At 37.3% G+C, this 20,992-nt stretch overlaps 1 protein-coding gene across 1 annotated transcript; it reads left to right on the top strand.

Moving 5' to 3' along the window:
- Positions 1 to 19,056: 19,056 nt before the first annotated feature.
- LOC145056516 (uncharacterized) lies at positions 19,057 to 20,152 on the top strand. The gene is made up of 5 exons (XM_079004208.1): positions 19,057 to 19,349; positions 19,465 to 19,540; positions 19,621 to 19,710; positions 19,778 to 19,828; positions 19,910 to 20,152. Exons 1-5 carry the CDS (start codon positions 19,201 to 19,203, stop codon positions 20,087 to 20,089), a joined length of 546 nt encoding a protein of 181 aa, XP_078860334.1. The 5' UTR covers positions 19,057 to 19,200; the 3' UTR covers positions 20,090 to 20,152.
- Positions 20,153 to 20,992: the final 840 nt, after the last annotated feature.

Raw genomic sequence — 20,992 nt, 5'->3', positions numbered from 1 at the left:
TACATTCCTTTGAACTTCCTTCTTGCATAAAGGTTTCTAATCTAGACATAGATTCTCAATATCCAACTCCCAATATGGAAACATTCCATATTTGCCATATGACAACTCATTCTTAATAGAATCTTATCTATTCATAATAATGTCGATATGGTCCATCCAATACCATACATCCAATTACTTACAAGTGACCAATCCTCAGCGAACTTTGGATCGTCCTTTGATAGTTGTTTAATTATTTTAGTCAAAACCGATTCTAGTCCTTTTTCCCTCTTAATGCGCTAGACATTTGGAAAATTTTAGAATGGTTAAATATTATAGCATTTGAAATCGATCCTATACCCGAAGCGTATGGGACACGATGCATAATGTCTTACATAAAGATATGATGCTTTATCAATCTTCTGCCATAATATTTTATGTGTCACGTTCTCACAATTCGAACTGTGAAGAGGGATGCCGTAATCATAATCGAAATTTAAGAAAACACTATGTATCCTTTGACTAAATTTATTAAAATTTCTCAATCTAAGCTTTAGATTTTGAAACGAAGTATAATATTCTCTCCCTTAATTATAGCAAAACAACTTTTCAACCCTTGCGACTTTGCAAAGTGAATCTATGTTTTCTATAATTAATATTGCTAACTTGCAATACTTTCCATGCTCCCACTACCATGATGATTATCATATAAGCATAACACTTATGCTCCCACTAGCTTTGACATGTATTCAGAAAACAGTTGAACTTCCAGAAAACAATGCTTATTGAATTTCTGAAGTTCATATTTCTAATACCAGATGCTTCGATAAGCCTTTATCTAAGCTTCTTATACACCTTTGCCTTAGATAGCTCATATGTGTGTCTAAACAATTCAAAACTTATATCAATAAGTCCCAAATGTTAGACTAATTTCCAAATCTCACAATTCGAACTATGGAAAGGGATGTCGTAACCATAATCGAATTTGAGAATACAATTTTCACAATTGCTATCTTCTTAAAATCTCTCTTAGTGAAAGCATTTCCTCACAATCATTTTCATGAAGGAGGGAATCTTATGATACTTAAATTTTATGGTGTATGAGTTCCTATCCATGTGAATTTGCCAAAACCAAGTTTGCGACAAATCCAAACTCATATGGATTGAACTTTCTTGACTTTTAGCCTTATGGTAACACGAGTGCCCACCATGTCTTCCAAGTAGTTTAGCAACTTGTCCTTACATATCAATGTACTTTCCATCGATCAAGGTGCTTTGTCTTTATGCATTTAAATGAGAACTCATAGAACTCACATACATAATTAACTTAACAGGAATGGCACAGAAACAAAATAATGTCAACACGATAAGTTGTAAACCTCAAGGCGTGTGCTAGTGATGATCGATAAGGTTTATTCTTGATTTGTTCTTGAAACTTTTTCAAAAACATTAAAACTCCCACTGACTCCTTGACATATAAGGCTCTCTTATCAAGAAACATTTTTTGAGAAACAAATATTCAAGAGTTAGTGTAGCTTTTATCAAGACAAAACACTTCACAAATTGGTCCTGGTTGGTCTTTGTCTTATCCAAGACATCACAACTTACCAATTTCAAATGTGCAAGAATAAGAAAACCTTTTTCCAAATTCCACATTTGATGAGTGTTATAAACCTACTTAAGACTTGTCACTCAATTCGCAATCTAAGATTCGATGTTGGAACGAAGTATGATTGACTTCTTGATTTAATCAATTCCACAATTCCCGATTCCTCTTCTTAGACATACAAATGTACTAAGACTCACTTAGAGAATCAATTGAGATATGGTTCTTAATCATTAAAACTTATCATAAAACACAATAAAAGATACTCTCCCTTCTTCTTAGAATAGAGAAACTTTTATCTTTCTGCCTACTTGATTCTTCTTATTCGTTCTGCTATTCATTGAAACATTTTTCAATCAACTCAGAATTACACTCAATCTTATAAGTACATTCATATTTACTAAACTTTAGTAAATCATGAAAAATATCTTTATCACTCTTGTGGTGGACTTGATCAACGTACAATCTTGTGTACTCGATCTCCTAGTCCTTCAATTGACACTTTGTCAAAGAATTAGTCTAATTTCCAAATATGAAGTTTCTCATTCATCACACCCAAGTTGTATGATTCCAAGTTTTTGTCCAATTGAAACTTGGACGATGAGAAACTCTCCCTATTTGGTAAATTCTTGACATCTTCACAAATAACATAATTAAGAATCAAATCCATTATTTCTAATAATAGAAACCTTCAAACATCAATTTTTCATACACACCGTTGTAAGGATAAATAAATAAGACAAAATCAAAATTTATTTTATTGCGGAAAAACTTGTCCTTACAATGCAATTCAATTGAAAAACTATGTTATTACATATTTCTTAACAACCTATTCTAACTCCAAGTAGTAGTTCAAGAATCCAATCTTCAAGTAATGCGATCGAAATCCATTTCTTCATGATTAGATTCCGCTCACTTCTTCCCTTAAGATTCCTCTCTTTTCTTCTATCCTACAAAACATCAAAATGTAATCTTATCACATCATGTATTAAGAATCTAGAATAGGAACTTAAAAGAGTTAGATAATGGATTTTACCTGAAGCAGAGCCATACATCTTGAATCTCCCATCTCTTAGATCTCTCAGGTAGTTCGGGCAGCTTCGTCTCCAATGCCCCTTCTCTTGGCAATAAAAGCAAATGGACTCCTTTGGCACAACACATCGGACAATCATAGACTTAGTTCTTTCTGGACTTCCAATGTTTCCAGTGTCCATTAAAGTTTGGGAGTTTGATTCACCAGACAAATTTGCTTGACCAGCACGCCAAATCATTGCTGATTCAGCATCTATAAGCAAATACGTGAGATCAATGAGGGTCACGTCGTGATCCATCATATAGTACTCTCTAACGAACTCACTATATGATTCAGGAAGTGACTGAAGAACCCAGTCAACAGCCAACTCACTTGAAATCTTGACACCCAACATGTTTAACCTATCAATGTGTGACTTCATCTCTAAGACGTGTGCACACACAGGTTTCCCATCTTTGTGTTTACTTGCCAAAAGGGCTTGAGTGAGCATGAACTTTTCAAGCCTTCGAACTTGTGGGTTAGGGAGAACAATTGGAGGAGGTGGAGGAAGTGAAGCATGATATCTTGTTCCACGATCATATTGTGGAACATCATCTTCATTTGGAAAGCTTGTTCCATGGGATTTAGGAAGACCATGATTGTCAGAACTAAACATCTACAAAACGGGAGAAAATTCAAGTTAAGTTGATTAGAATCCTTGATGTAACACCCAAATGAAACATCAAGGCTAGAATCCAACACAATACTCTACAACCTAGAAGAGGGATGTTGTAATCTAGTTGCAGACTATTTGAAGGTAGGTAAATGAAGATTTACCAATTTCCACCATGAAAAACGAAAAGGAGGTTTAAGTTTTAAATGAATTGAAACTCCTATATCTTTTGAGATTCATTGAACTTTTCAATGGCATGTTTAATCTCGATTATGCCCTTCTATTTATGACTGGGATGCCGAGGATCACAAATAAGGTGTGAATAACTGTGACAACCCAAGTTTATTCTGTTACATTACCGCGTTACCGTTAACGGAATATTCCATTTTATAAAAGTTCCGTTAATAAGAGGTCGCCAAATAAATAAATGTTTTATTTATTTATTTATATTTTTACGTCGTTATAGTCGTAATAAAGTAAATAAAAACACTTAAATTACATTTCCATATTATTTGGGAAAAAGTTAAATTTTATTACGACCACTAAATCGGGTGCGACCAAAAAGCCCCGTTTAACGGCAGTATTGGGTAGATTTCCACTGAGCTTTAACTCCAACCCCTTTATAAGGGACTAAGGGAGAGTAAACTCCATTTCCATCTTTTTACTTTCTCTACAAATTTTTCCCGAGCCAAAAATTGTCCGTTTCGAGCCCCAAACGAGTAGGTAAACTATCCTAACTTGTTGTATAGCATATCTAGCATCCAAATTCATGTTTAAATCATAAAATAGGGACAAAATGATGTGTTTATGGCCCAAGAACACTCTTGGACCATGAACACCATTTAATGGGGTTTTTAAGCCCCCAAACCCCTCCAAATTGCCCCTAAGGCTTAGATATGACTTTTAGGCTTACATATTCGGACTTAGAACACCTTGAAACGAGTTTTTGAAGAGTAAACATGAGTTTACTGCCCAAGAACATGCTTGGGCCGTAAAATCCTCTTCATGGGGAGTAAACTCATTTTTGTGTGTTAAAAATGCCCTTAAACACACTAATGGCCTTGGATTAAATTCTAGAATCAACCACCAACAAGCTAGGGACCTTAAACTCAATTAAAACAATCCATAATGAGTTCACGGCCGTAAACCCCTCATGAAAGGGTACCTAGGCCGTAAACTCCTATAAAGGGGTTGAATGGTGCCCTAAACTCCCCATTTGACTTGGAAAAATGTTTAGGATTTTATCCTCTACCATTTAAGACTTCAAAACACCAAAAGAAAGAGTGTATAGGAGCTTACGACCATAATCTCCCTTGCTTAGGGTCGTAAACTCCTCAAATGGTCCATGTGAAGCCTTAAATCCATTCATACAATTTACTTTTGGACCTAGCATAAATCTACAATTGATAGGAGACCCTCTAGCATCCTAGAACACCCTCACCATGAGTTTACGGCCGTAAACTCATGGGGAGTTGTCCCAGGGCCGTAAACACTATATGGAGAGTTTACTCTTGGAGAGTAAACTCCATTCCTAAGCCATTCAAGCCCTTAAATGTTACCCGAGACACCCCAAACACTTAACCAAAGTGTTTTCCGCTCCTTAGAGTGCGTATACTTGTTTCATTAGAATTAAATGTACTAATTGTATGTGAACATATGTTATCATATGTTAAATAGGTCACTAAGTGTGTCCAAGTCTTTACTTGACACCGAGCACCCGACCGACACTTTCGTCGGAGCCACTTACACCAGGTGAGTTCATACCCCTAAATGAACCTTTTAAATGTTTTTACATGTTTTATAGGGGGAATACAAGTTAAACATGCCAGTTATCATATCAATCACACGTGATTGATAACCCGCATGCACAAGGATTTACCACACTGTTAACTGTTTTACCGAGTATGATACTATAAATGGTTTTCTAAAATGTTTTCACTTATTCAAATCTTTTACTTATATTGTTTTATCAATGTTTCATTTAAAACTGATTTATGAGAGTTTTCCAAAGGATTTCCAAATGTTTTCAAACTTATTTTACAAAAGATTACCCTGTCGTGATTTTCTCAAGAATAAAGGTTTTCTTCCATGTTTTGATACTCCCTCTTAGTTTAAACTCCTACTTGATAACGCTTTCACTTAGTGATGCGTTTATACTTGTTATTGCCTCTATTTCGCTTATACTTATAGTCGCTTATGCCTATTAGACGCTCTTACTTCACTTGTTGTCGCTTCTACTTCGTGATACACTTATATTTGGTAACGCTTATACTTCACAATTCGGTTATTCCACACTGTACGCTTACACTTCACAATTCGGTTATTCCACACTGTACACTTATACTTCATGATTCGGATAATTCACACTGTACGCTTATACTTCACGATTCGGTCATTCCACACGATTTGGTTATACTTCACGATATGTTTCCACTTGATGCACACTCAAACGTAGTTAGATGTATGTCTGTGCATGTATAGATGCGTATAAATAATGATTGAAGGACTTAGGAAGGCTTGTCTGCCCTATTTCCTTTTCTTCGTTGAGATGTGGTCTGGTGGGATCGGATGTCCATCCGAAGGTTGTTTGATTCATTAGTTATATATTATGTATACGAGCATAGCCATATAGGTTTACTCTAGTCAGTTCAATTATGAGTCTTTACCTCTAGTTCAACACTTATATTGGAAAACCCACTACCCACTATTTGGGATGCATCTTCGGGACACAGCCTTCTCCGTCGTCTAGTTGGTAACCAGAGTCTCCTGTAGGGAGAGCGGACATTGTGTGTATAGATCTATACGAGATTAACACCCCCGCACCCTGACTGCTAGCTACAGTCCACGACCTACCAAGCCAAGGGGTGACAAATGTCACATTTTATAGACGCTTGTATGGCGTCAGGTACTCTAGTGTCGGTTAGTATGATTACGAGTATCCCAGGTTACCTTATAATTCATGACCTTAAGGTAACGGTATTTCACCAGCAATTTACATTGTATGCTGGAAACCCACTCTCAGAGTCACACTGTTTTTAGACCTTGCTAGCTGTATCTTTCATTTGATACTGTCTACGGTCTGTATTCTCTGTTTTAGACCTTACTAGTTGTATCTTTCATTTGATACTGTCTGGGGTTTGTATCCTCTGTTTTTAGACCTTGCTAGCCGTACCTTTCATTTGGTACCGTCTGGGGCCTGTGTCTCTCTTTGTTAGACTGAGCCAGGCGTGTCGTTTGTTCGATACTCTCCTGGAGTCTATGATTCCTTTTGTCTTAGTCAGCAGTCCTCACTGCTTAGGCATATGTTATTTTCCCTTATTCCTCTTGCTTTCTTTAATAATAAAATTCTGTATTTTGATAATGATAGCGATTAAGGGAAAAATACTTTTTACCACATAACTCCGTCCAGTCTTGGTAGAAGACTGCTTTTATTAAAGAAAATATAGGATTTTCTGGAAAAGACACTAATGTAATGGATACTCTAAAACTACCACTTTTGTTAAGTTATTTGGATAAAATGCAACTAAATACTTATGAACTCACCAGTATTTGTAAAAATGCTGATACTCGCTTTTCAAATAACTTGTATTCTCAGGTCAGCATTAGACAGGTACATCCCAGAGCTGTTGATGAAGATAGCTTAGTACCATGCTATACTTAATATATTTACTTGTATTACTTTGATGTACTGTAATGTAAACCATGTAAAACTATTTCTATTAATGCAATGTTTTGTTGTACTTTGATTACTATAATGCATGTGTTGTGATACTTGACATGACGTCATCCACCCCAGAACGTTTCCGCCGTTCCGGTTTTGGGGTGTGACAGATTGGTATCAGAGCATTGTTTATAGTGAGCTAAGTATATCAATTCATAAAAGATATACAACCTATAAATACAAAAGGGATAAAACACTCTGACCAAGAATTATACTTTAAAATATAACCATATTTTACCAAAGTATAAGAACATCCAGAATTTAAACACTCGAACACAAGTATCACAAGAACAACAAAAATAAAAGTCTTCGGATGTTGAGTAGTACCGTCAAAACTGATAAGTTATGTAATCGTAAGCTGGAATAAATGTAACTTGATCAACTCCATTTATTCGAGATGCGATGAACATGTGCTTGGGAGTGATAGTGGTGTGCAACAGGTCTGAAACTTACCAACTAGGAATGCTAGAGCCGAACATAAAGTTAAAATACTATAGGAGTATTTCGGAACACTAAAAGATTCACACTAATCCCAGAACTATATTCAGAAGATAAGAACCAAACAAGAAATTAAAATACCATAGGGGTATTTTAGGATACATAGATAACCCTGTGTGAAGAACTAAAAAGATCCTTATTGATATACCTACAACTACAAAGGGTAAACTTCCAAGGTTATATATAATAAGGATCCCATAGGCTAAGAATGTGTGGTTTCGCTCTACTTCCTTTTCCTTGTTTGGATGTGGATACCGAGTAGTATCACATATTCGAAGGCCTATCGGATCTAAGTTATATATGATTTGTATACCCTATGTAATTGTAGTAGGACTCGATATGGATCACTCAGTGAAATGTTAATAATCTCTTAGGATTCTTTAGACATTTCCATTCTCGCACGAACCCTGTAGACAACCCTATCCACTTCAGTGCTTGACAGAAGAGTTGATTCAGGCCCAAAGGAGGTTCATTGAGGAGATTTCCTGTTCGGAAATAAATGAACTGGGTCGAGACTATTGAATTCACCTAGTGCCTATATCTCTTTAGGGACATCGGTGAGAAATTCGCCTAAATTTCCGAGATTTCCAGTCATCCATCATGAAGTGATGACACCCAGAGTCGGATTCGGAAGTAAGGCGGAGTAGAAATTCAATATGTCTTCACAAGAAAAGAACCCTAGGTAACTACCCGAAGGAAACCAACGCCGATACCAGCCAAAGATACGAGGCAGACAGAGGGAGCCAGTACATGGAACACGAGAATTGTCTTTTCCTCGTGTTCGTCACACTAATAAACACGTAAAATAATACAATTTAGTGAATTAGTGGTTACACTACTCACGCTATGTGTTAGGTAAATTGTCGTTTCCCGTTGCCAGTAACACGATTAGAGGGGATCCTCGCACCTCTATTGAGAGTGTTTAGCCATGAGATTTCATGATGCCTCTCTTTCCGCGATTTTCGTTCCGAACCGTTCTCAAATCTCTCCAGGCCGGAGAGTGAAACCTTTCCCAGTATTAAGGTAACTTAGTAGGAACGACACCCATCTTATGGCCTTTTTCCAATACTCACACTCCTACCTTGATTACCAGGACTACATCATAGGGATGTAGGTCGACACTCAGACAACCAGTAACCAAGGCAAGGGAAAAATTTATGCCTAATGCAGTCAGGACAGATATGTCCAGGGTCAACCATCGTCTCTCATTATCATGTACTCCTTTCCGTGTAGGAAAAACCATGCCTCCGAAGAAGCGTAACCAGTCCACAAGAAAGAAACCTACTCTCTTATTCGATGAAGCTACGTTCCAAGCTGCAGTCTCGGCAGCCGTAGCAGCTGTCATGGCTCACCTGAATGCTAACAACGCCAATGTTAGCAAGGGCCCTATCGGGAATTCTGATCCTAGCAATGGACAACAGCAACCAACCCCTGCATACCCAGCCACCCAAGAACCTCAACTGAATCCACTGAAGAGAAAACTCAAGATCGAGGAGGGAGGTACCTCGGCTCAAGGACCTTCCGAAGGGCAACGAGCTGAGGCGGTTAATACCCATGTCAATCCTTCCCTCCTGACTTCAAGAAGACCATACCTAGGAAACCTTCCCCACTGCGGCAAGTGTAGCTACCATCATCATGGTGTATGCCGGGAACTCTTATGTGCTAGGTGCAACATGAAGGGGCATACTGCTCGTGTATGCAGAACTCTGGTGGAGCGTATTGCATCAACCACCAACGTGACAACCAATCCAGTTTGCCGTCTGTGTGGTGAGATTGGACACTTCAAAAGGGACTGCCCAACCGAAAGAAAAGACAAGGACACAGGAGGAGCCTAACTCTACTGCTTAAGGAGAAGCATCAAGGAACCCGGAAGATTTTGGTACGTCTCTCGATCCCAGATAACTAAACGCAAAACATTAAAAAGCTAATTCAAATGTAAATACTTCCCCATTAAGGCGAAAGTCGCAGCACTATTATAAAATTTAAAATTCATCAGGTAAAACTATAATGGCTAAACATATACGTTACGGTCATGTACAGTTAAGATGGATAGACCTAGAGTGAGTAAATAGTGCCTCATTTCCTGTTCCTCGTTTGGTTGTGGATTTAGGGCGGAGTTGCTCAGTCAACAGTCATCCCCACCTTAATTATACATGACTAGTATATGTTAGGCGATTATAGAAATGCCTCGTGAGAATCCATTAATGAAAAGACACTCTACTCAGAAACACTTAAAACACTTTAAAGTTCCGCGTCGACTCTATCGGTCCAAGTATCCGCGACAGTGATACACAGGACGAAACCATAGATGCCTAGAACTTGTGTGCCTGATCGGTGCATGACTCTATCGATCTTCATTTTATATCCTGTCGAGGTATGCCAACTTTGACAACTCTATCGATCATGGTTTGACCTAGTGCAACCATGTGTACATCCCTAGTGCTGTGTAAAAAGAACTTTCTCCGTAAGCCATTTCGGCAGATAAAGGTTCTTCCGAACCTAAGCATAATACAAATAATCAAACCTAATGCGATCCGTCAGTCGTCCCTCTTATCTCAAACCTTCCGAAGTACCCGAGAGAAGGGTACCGCACGTTGTTGACCGACCTCTCTTAGTCATATGGAAACCGAAGCGAAAGACACTGCCGGCATTCCAGAAGACGATAACCATCTGAAGCATACTTCGTAGATTCCCCAGAAAGACCCTTCTCACCTCGCACACTAGGTTCGTGAACCTAAAGAATAGAACTCATAGGAATGACCACTATAACCAGGTATAGGCGTAAAGGTGGTATATAATTGAGATCAAAAAGATTTAAGATGCGTGTTTTCTCCCTACTCCCTGTTCCTCGTTGGGTTGTGGGTCTGGGGTGGAGTCGCACAACTGAACATCCTGCCGACCTCAATTATATACGGCTTGCATACACAAAGTATTAGTGGTTAAGCCAAGTATGAGCTCTACCACGAACCTCATAGTAAAGCCCTTCATCCTATTTCATAAAATAGGAGATGGAGTCAAGATAACCACTGCGGGCTAAGTTACTATAATGATCACAGATCCGAAATTTGTTGTCATACCGGTTAAGCTCACATGATAACTAACACCCTCAGTTAGTAAAGAGATTAAAGTTCTGAGTGATAGGAACCTATACTCACTAGATTTGAACTAGACCGAGAAAACTCAGAACCTTCGGAAGAGTAGTTGCAGTAGATGCTTGAACTACTCAGGCACAGACGAGTAGTGCCTATGATCCTCCGCCCCCTCGCATGGAGGAAGTCATTGTCACCCTGTAGACGATAGACTACATTCTCCGAGGTGAACACTAGAATACCTAGAACTACAGGATAACCTCCGCAACCAAGAATCCTGGATCAAGTGCGAAAGGAGTAGCGTTAAGCCTCATGACCCAGATCCCGAAGAGATTATAGACTTGACACCAACTTTGGTGTTAGTCGAGGGGTTATGCAGGAGCATGCACTTTCCGCACTAGAATAAACCAAAGTCTTAGAGATTCATTGGACTATTAGGTGTTCCACGAATACTATCTCACGCAGAAATAGTAGAACCACCTCCCGAGATAGTCCAACACTCGTCTGGTGAAACCCTATTTCCTCGACCCTGAGGGTTTCCGTTGGGAATATCTCAAGATTCATTCGTGCATGTTCATTTTGCACAAGATTGAGATAGCCACTCTACCACAAAAAGATACCGTAGACACACAACCCATCCGATGATCTAGAAAGCCTCTAAAAGCCAATTGATAGGAAACGCGAAACCAAAGATAACCTGAGCTTCCTGAGAACCAACCTGAAGGACTACACTCCCAGTATAAGAAAATGTTAGGAACTTCGGAATGGCGGTCACGCCAGTGATGATCTTGCCATAGAAGTACACTATGTTCTAAGTACTGAAAAGCTCTGCCCTTCCGAGGGCTTTGGGCCATCCGAAATCCTTTACAGAGATTTGGTCCAACCTTCGTCATACCACTACTACTTTCGTATATCCCACAAGTTTCACACCAGATCGATCTACTCCTTAGACTTGATCAGTTTTGCCCGACGTCACTCTTCGTATCCCACTCATCTTGATAGAAACCATTGAGAACCCTAACCTCGTAGGTATGCCAGTCGAAAAACGCTAACTACACCAGACGGAATCCGCATCCCGTAGGTGAAGGTTTGTTGGAATGACAAACACAGACCAGAGTTCACTTGGGAATGCGAGGACAAAAAAATAGGAAGTATCCTCCTACCTCTACATGGTCATTCATACCTACTACCTTGCCTAGACCTGAATTTCGGGACAAAATTCTCTCTAACGGGGGGATGATGTGACAACCCAAGTTTATTCCGTTACATTACCCCGTTACCGTTAACGGAATATTCCATGTTATAAAAGTTTCGTTAATAAGAGGTCGCCAAATAAATAAATGTTTTATTTATTTATTTATATTTTCACGTCGTTATAGTCGTAATAAAGTAAATAAAAACACTTAAATTACATTTCCATATTATTTGGGAAAAAGTTAAATTTTATTACGACCACTAAATCGGGTGCGACCAAAAAACCCCGTTTAACGGCAGTATTGGGTAGATTTCCACTGAGCTTCAACTCCAACCCCTTTATAAGGGAGGGTAAAATCCATTTCCATCTTTTTACTCTCTCTCTAAACTCTCTCTCTACAAATTTTTCCCGAGCCAAAAATCGTCCGTTTCGAGCCCCAAACGAGTAGCTAAACTATCCTAACTTGTTGTATAGCATATCTAGCATGCAAATTCGTGTTTAAATCATAAAATAGGGACAAAATGATGTGTTTATGGCCCAAGAACACTCTTGGACCATGAACACCATTTAATGGGGGGGGGGGGGGGGGTTAAGCCCCAAAACCCCTCCAAATTGCCCCTAAGGCTTAGATATGACTTTTAGGTTTACATATTCGGACTTAGAACACCTTGAAACGAGTTTTTGAAGAGTAAACATGAGTTTACTGCCCAAGAACATGCTTGGGCCGTAAAATCCTCTTCATGGGGAGTAAACTCATTTTTGTGTGTTAAAAATGCCCTTAAACACACCAATGGCCTTGGATTAAATTCTAGAATCAACCACCAACAACCTAGGGACCTTAAACTCAATTAAAACAATCCATAATGAGTTCACGACCATAAACCCCTCATGAAAGGGTACCTGGGCCGTAAACTCCTATAAAGGGGTTGAATGGTGCCCTAAACTCCCCATTTGACTTGGAAAAATGCTTAGGATTTTATCCTCTACCATTTAAGACTTCAAAACACCAAAAGAATGAGTGTATAGGAGCTTACGGCCATAAGCTCCCTTGCTTAGGGCCGTAAACTCCTCAAATGGTCCATGTGAAGCCTTAAATCCATTCATACAATTTACTTTTGGACCTAGCATAAATCTACAATTGATAGGAGACCCTCTAGCATCCTAGAACACCCTCACCATGAGTTTACGGCCGTAAACTCATGGGGAGTTGTCCCAGGGCCGTAAACACTATATGGAGAGTTTACTCTTGGAGAGTAAACTCCATTCCTAAGCCATTCAAGCCCTTAAATGTTACCCGAGACACCCCAAACACTTAACCAAAGTGTTTTCCGCTCCTTAGAGTGCGTATACTTGTTTCATTAGAATTAAATGTACTAATTGTATGTGAACATATGTTATCATATGTTAAATAGGTCACTAAGTGTGTCCAAGTCTTTACTTGACACCGAGCACCCAACCGACACCTTCGTCGGAGCCACTTACACCAGGTGAGTTCATACCCCTAAATGAACCTTTTAAATGTTTTTACATGTTTTATAGGGGGAATACAAGTTAAACATGCCAGTTATCATATCAATCACACGTGATTGATAACCCACATGCACAAGGATTTACCACACTGTTAACTGTTTTACCGAGTATGATACTATAAATGGTTTTCTAAAATGTTTTCACTTATTCAAATCTTTTACTTATATTGTTTTATCAATGTTTCATTTAAAACTAATTTATGAGAGTTTTCCAAAGGATTTCCAAATGTTTTCAAACTTATTTTACAAAAGATTACCCTGTCGTGATTTTCTCAAGAATAAAGGTTTTCTTCCATGTTTTGATACTCCCTCTTAGTTTAAACTCCTACTTGATAACGCTTTCACTTAGTGATGCGTTTATACTTGTTATTGCCTATATTTCGCTTATACTTATAGTCGCTTATGCCTATTAGACGCTCTTACTTCACTTGTTGTCGCTTCTACTTCGTGATACACTTATATTTGGTAACGCTTATACTTCACAATTCGGTTATTCCACACTGTACGCTTACACTTCACAATTCGGTTATTCCACACTGTACACTTATACTTCATGATTCGGATAATTCACACTGTACGCTTATACTTCACGATTCGGTCATTCCACACGATTTGGTTATACTTCACGATATGTTTCCACTTGATGCACACTCAAACGTAGTTAGATGTATGTCTGTGCATGTATAGATGCGTATAAATAATGATTGAAGGACTTAGGAAGGCTTGTCTGCCCTATTTCCTTTTCTTCGTTGAGATGTGGTCTGGTGGGATCGGATGTCCATCCGAAGGTTGTTTGATTCATTAGTTATATATTATGTATACGAGCATAGCCATATAGGTTTACTCTAGTCAGTTCAATTATGAGTCTTTACCTCTAGTTCAACACTTATATTGGAAAACCCACTACCCACTATTTGGGATGCATCTTCGGGACACAGCCTTCTCCGTCGTCTAGTTGGTAACCAGAGTCTCCTGTAGGGAGAGCGGACATTGTGTGTATAGATCTATACGAGATTAACACCCCCGCACCCTGACTGCTAGCTACAGTCCACGACCTACCAAGCCAAGGGGTGACAAATGTCACATTTTATAGACGCTTGTATGGCGTCAGGTACTCTAGTGTCGGTTAGTATGATTACGAGTATCCCAGGTTACCTTATAATTCATGACCTTAAGGTAACGGTATTTCACCAGCAATTTACATTGTATGCTGGAAACCCACTCTCAGAGTCACACTGTTTTTAGACCTTGCTAGCTGTATCTTTCATTTGATACTGTCTACGGTCTGTATTCTCTGTTTTAGACCTTACTAGCTGTATCTTTCATTTGATACTGTCTGGGGTTTGTATCCTCTGTTTTTAGACCTTGCTAGCCGTACCTTTCATTTGGTACCGTCTGGGGCCTGTGTCTCTCTTTGTTAGACTGAGCCAGGCGTGTCGTTTGTTCGATACTCTCCTGGAGTCTATGATTCCTTTTGTCTTAGTCAGCAGTCCTCACTGCTTAGGCATATGTTATTTTCCCTTATTCCTCTTGCTTTCTTTAATAATAAAATTCTGTATTTTGATAATGATAGCGATTAAGGGAAAAATACTTTTTACCACATAACTCCGTCCAGTCTTGGTAGAAGACTGCTTTTATTAAAGAAAATATAGGATTTTCTGGAAAAGACACTAATGTAATGGATACTCTAAAACTACCACTTTTGTTAAGTTATTTGGATAAAATGCAACTAAATACTTATGAACTCACCAGTATTTGTAAAAATGCTGATACTCGCTTTTCAAATAACTTGTATTCTCAGGTCAGCATTAGACAGGTACATCCCAGAGCTGTTGATGAAGATAGCTTAGTACCATGCTATACTTAATATATTTACTTGTATTACTTTGATGTACTGTAATGTAAACCATGTAAAACTATTTCTATTAATGCAATGTTTTGTTGTACTTTGATTACTATAATGCATGTGTTGTGATACTTGACATGACGTCATCCACCCCAGAACGTTTCCGCCGTTCCGGTTTTGGGGTGTGACAATAACCATACGAATCACGTGGTGCGCTCAATGCTACTATCACCTAATCAATGTGCTGGTTAGCCACACACGCTCCATTGATCTATGACAAACATCGAGTCACCCCTCGCTACCAATGTCATCCCCAAATTAGTGTGCCGGTTAACCATATATGCTCCACTAACGTTTGAGGAGGGTACAAAGTGTAATTCCATGGATTAGCATACAATTTCACATTTTGCCTAAAGTAACTACGATTTGGGAATTTGTATAAGCATTTAGTTACTTTGTACTTCATTATACTTATAATGGAAGGTTTCTGTCATATCCTACCCGTTCGGCTAACGACCCTCCACAAGTCAAGAGTGCGGTGGGTAAGAGTGGATACCCATTCAATCACCATTTTATAGGCAATTTCCTTAAACACCCCTTAGACCATCTCCAACCCATCTCGATTTTTCCCTCCATAAATGGGGTAGAAAATGGAGGAAATAGTGATTCATCTCCAACCCTACTCCATTTTCTACCCCATTTTTTACCCCAAAAAGTATATTCCTAGAATATTCTATTTTTATAACTTATATATATTGTCAAATACACCCCTCTACTAATTAAACTCTATATTTATGATTAATTAATATAAATTAGTATATAACATGATATTATAAATATTAAATATTGCATTTAAATTATAATTAGTAGATAAAATAAACTAAAAATGTATAAAATAAAAATGAGAGGGACTAAAATTGGCAACCAAACTTCACCTCCATTTTTGGAGATATGAATAGTATTCCCCCATATATGGGGGAATACTATTCATATCTCCAAAAATGGAGGTGAAAATGGGGTAGGGTTGGAGAAGAATGGGGGAAAAAATGGGGGAATAATGGAGTATGGGGGTGGGTTGGAGATGCCCTTATATATCAGCTTCGTGAATGAGGCCTACTAACGGTAAGACTGACTGTTTACTCATACATATATATATATATAATATTAGACTTTTAATGTTATATATAGTATAGGGTGTATTTTACACTTTTAAAATACTAGGTGGTCTAATTTAGCAAATTATACTTTTAATTTATTTAAATGTAAACCAAAACTTTATGAGTTTATTAAATCTCTTTTAATTATACACTTTAATTAATTAATAAAACCATAAGGGTGTGATTTGAACTTTTCAAATTACTTGGGTTTTTAGAATTTAAAATTTCAAATTAAGACTTTTAATTAATTTTAAAATCCAAAACTTGAGGGCAAGTTTTGAAACTTTTCAAAACATTAGGGTTTAACTTATTTAAATTTCAAAAACAAAACTTTTAAGTTCAAATTTAAACTATAAAACCAAAAGGGAGTAATTTGAAACTTTTCCAAACTTTATCAAGAACATTCTAGATCACAAAATTCAAATAAGGTAATTATCTAATTTGACCTAGTCCAAATTCTTGCAAGATAATTCACCAAATAAGCCAAATAATTAAATCTAATCATATAAGAAAATAATTATTTAATTAATATGAAGTTATCTTTTATTTTGGCAAGGATAATCACCCAATATCATAAAAATCTGATTTATATCAATAAAAAACGTTATGGTAACTTTCCCACAACCAAAGAAGCACAAAATCCCGAAATTAGCTCTTTCTGACCAGGTGACTCGTCGAGTCAGGCATGGACTCGTCGAGTTCACCATGGACTCGGCGAGTTCAGCCACCAGAAACCCTAATTTTCGATTTTTAAGCAAGAATAAACCATAATAACATCAATTACATCAAACAAACAAACCTAGGCTTTGATACCATGATGGGTTTTGAGCATAACATCAATCCTATGGTGTACATGCAAACCCTAATAGCTTTTGGATCTAGTTTGTCTAATGAACATGCAATTGAATATCCAAAGCCATAAACCCTAGATCTAACATATCATGAACTGAAATAAGGGTTTAGCAATTACCTTTGATTGTTATATAGCAATAACAATCAATTCCTTTCTTTTATTGGCTTTAGAAAGCTTAGTGGCTCAAGTGCTGCACCTCTAATGGAGTCACAAACACCACTAAGCAACTTGGATGAAGAGGAGAAGAGAGGAGGCTGCCCAAAACGTCTAGAAACCCTATAGGAACTCCTTACTACGTTTTTGGGGCCTTAGGGATCTATATATACATGTAGGCTATTAGGGTTTTCAACTAGGAAACCCTAATCTGACTGCTTAGGCCTTAAGCAGCCCATTGATCCCTTTCTTTAGAGTCATGGACAGAATCTTATGGGCTTCCCCATAAATTTCGTCCACTCCACTCTATGGAGTCCATTAGTCCACTTTTGCAATTATCTTATAATTACAATTTCAGTCCCTTAAGTTTAATTAATCTCTTTTAGCCACAAAATTAATTCTTGACTAATATTAATTGAACAATATGATTTCTCCTTTAATATATTATTCTCATAATATATTAATAAATCATAATTAAACCTTTCTCTCCTTAATTCATCCTACATATTGCTATGGCGAAGGCAACCCAAAAGGACCATGCTCATAACCGGGTCAAGTACATACCAAAATAGTTATGGACTTAGACACTAATCCAACAGATATCACCTGATTTAAACGACAATCAATCCAGAAACATCGTCTACATATAGGTTATACACAAACACCTATTTCATTGGTAATACACATAAATGAGAGACAAAGGAATCGTAAGAGAAGGAAAAAAAAAAGAGAAAGGGGTGAGTCGATAAGGGGAGAAATCGAGAGGGGCTATTGTAGGGAGCTGCTCCGGTGGCCGGTAAAGGGGAAGAAATCGATGCGTAAGATACGAGGGGAGGAAGGAGTAAGGATCGGGGGTGTTTGGGTCTCCTGTACTCGACAAAATAAACATGGTGGTAGTGGGTTTTTACCATGGCAGTTGGGAGTGGCGGAGGGAGCTGCTCCGATCGAGTTCAGGTGGGATGAATCTCATCGGAGCTTCTTTGGTGGGGACCTCCACTGTCGCCGCAATCTATATGGTGGTGAAACGGGTGGTGGGTTTGGATGGTTTGACGTTGTTGAAGGAGATAGGTTGCGATTGTTTCCATGGGGAGGTTTGATTGAGGATTACGAGTGCAAATAAGGAAGCTTGAGTAGCCATTCCATCAGTCTTGGTGGATGATTGGAATCTAGAAGATGAAGAAATGGGGAAATATTTTTCATACAGTAGAACACATACAGAGAGAGAGAGAGAGAGTGGGCCCCTTCTTATTTTTTTTAATTATTAAAATAAATAAAATAGTATTAGATTTAAAAAGAAATGAAATAAAAATGAAAAATAAATACCCCAAGGGTGTTACAGTCATTTCACTATTCGAAGGGACCAAAAATGCAACGAAACTAGGTCAAAAGGACCACCAATCCAAAAAAACATGGTTTGAACTAAAACCCCTAAAAAATGCATACCAGAAGGATCATTTTTGCAATTTTGTTTTATTACTATTCAATATAAAAAAAGAATTTTTTTTTCAACAATAATAAAAAGAAACATAAAAGTAATGTGAAATAAAATTTTAACAATATATAATTAATATTTTAACAAAAAAAAAAAAAAAGAGAAACAATATTTTAACAAGGAAAAAAAAAAAAAAAAAAGAGAAGAGGAGGTTAGAAGAGATAGGAAGAGCCATACCGCCTCGAATGCGCGACCTTTTGAAAACCAAACAATTACGGTATGAAAAATGCTAAACGGCAATAAGAGTTCTGAAGAGAGAGGTGAAGAGAGGTAGTGAAAACCTAAATTTCGTGCTCAATCTCGAGCTTATCCTCTCTTCTTCTTCTTCTTCTTCTTCTTCTTCTTCTGCTTGTTCCTGTGTTTCGTTAGTCTTTTAGAAGTACTCGTCCCAACAACAATGGAGGACAACAGACGAATCGAAACAGAAGATCTCCAAGAATTCGAAGAAGACGAAGGAATGGAATCGTTGAATAGAGGCGAAATTGATAGTTTGCTTTGCCCTATTTGCTTTGAAGCTTGGACTAGCGGTGGAGAGCATCAAATCTGGTATTACAAAACCTTAACACATTGTTACGATGCTCAAAAAATTAATACTTTTTGCGCTACTTTAATACGCCTTTCACTTTTCTCTGTATGTTCCTTTTCATGTGATCGATTACAGTTGTCTTCCTTGTGGGCACATATATGGATTCTCATGTATAAATAAATGGCTTAAACGAAGTCCAAATTCTAGGAAGGTTTGTCCATTGTACACCATAAAGAAAACATCTTTGATTCTCTTATCAATTTCCTCATCCTTTTCCCCTAATTTTATCAGTGCCCTCAATGCAAGAAGTTATGCAAATTGAAGGATGTCAGGGTTCTTTATGCTGCTAGGCTTTGTGTAGCTGATGAAGAGTTACAGAAGGTAATAATCTTTTTCAAACTTGTATATAATTTTCATGATAAATTAAGAATAAATTTTCTGTCTGCAGAGAGTGATCACACTTGAAGCTGAATGTGCTTATTTAAAGCAAAGCCATAAGGTACATGGGTATTATGGGAATGAAATATCTTTGATTGTAGTTTGAAATATCTATCTGATTATTATTCATGTTGTGATGAAGAGTGTATATGAACGTGTGCTTGAGGAGATGCGCAATGAAATGGATGAAAAATCTATGGAACTCAAGGGCAAATTTCGGAAAATATGTGAGGAAATGGATGCTAGACATAAACTAAATGAAGCAAGATGTGAAGCACTTGAAAAGATGTTTCCAGAAATGCCAAATATGAGAGGAAATTGAGAAATTTGGTACTTTGTATTTTGATATCGAATGTGAATGAATAAAGATGCTTCCTTTAAGTAATTCCCTTCCTATTGTATATCACTTTCTTCTAACCGCTTCAACTAATAACCGACTTACTGTAAAATGACCAAATTGCCCTTGCTCTCTATCTTCTTTACAGAAGCCAATACAGAACTCCTCACCAGTATGATCTTAGAGAATTTTGTCTCATACCTTCAATATCCACATATGAAATATAACATATAATATAACCAATCGTGTATGCTCTTTTATGAATATGTATCCCATTTTAAAAATAAAATATATATTCACCTCAGTGTCGATTGAACAATCAAACAGTATGCACAAAATCATTCTCTCTAATTCCTAAGTGAAAACCTATGAATACAATTCCATATCACACTTTAATCCCACTAATAGGGCCTTGATGCATATGTTTGAAGTTTGAACCCTTAAAGTAACACTCGAGCTAAAATGTAAAAGCATCAACTTTTAGACCCAAAAGGGTTGCTTCAATTTTAAATTTTCAAGCATTGAAGATTAGAAGAAGCAACATGAAAAATTTGTTATAGGTGGTGTTTATTTTTTATAAAAAAATATTTTTGACATTTTATGTTTGCATGAGGAAAGACAAATTGTTTGTTTTATCGGAAGATAAAAGACATAAAAATATCTTTTTGACATTTTTCCGGATGAAAAAAAATAGCTTCTAACTTTGGAAAAAACCAACACCACTACCAACATCAACACCACCATTCTTTTTTATATAAGACTTTAAAAAAAATATTTGTTTTATAACGACTAAATACGTGAAAAAAGACTTTTGATCCATATCTAATTTCACAGACATAAAAAAAGACTGAAGCCATTTTATCTATTTTTGCAGTTTAAGCATTTTTC

This window comes from Lactuca serriola, chromosome 6, assembly GCF_051521515.1.
Source record: "Lactuca serriola cultivar US96UC23 chromosome 6, Lser_US96UC23_V15, whole genome shotgun sequence".
NCBI classification, from domain to species: domain Eukaryota; kingdom Viridiplantae; phylum Streptophyta; class Magnoliopsida; order Asterales; family Asteraceae; genus Lactuca; species Lactuca serriola.
Note: the sequence above shows the minus strand (reverse complement) of the source record. Positions and strands in the feature narration are given on the sequence as shown.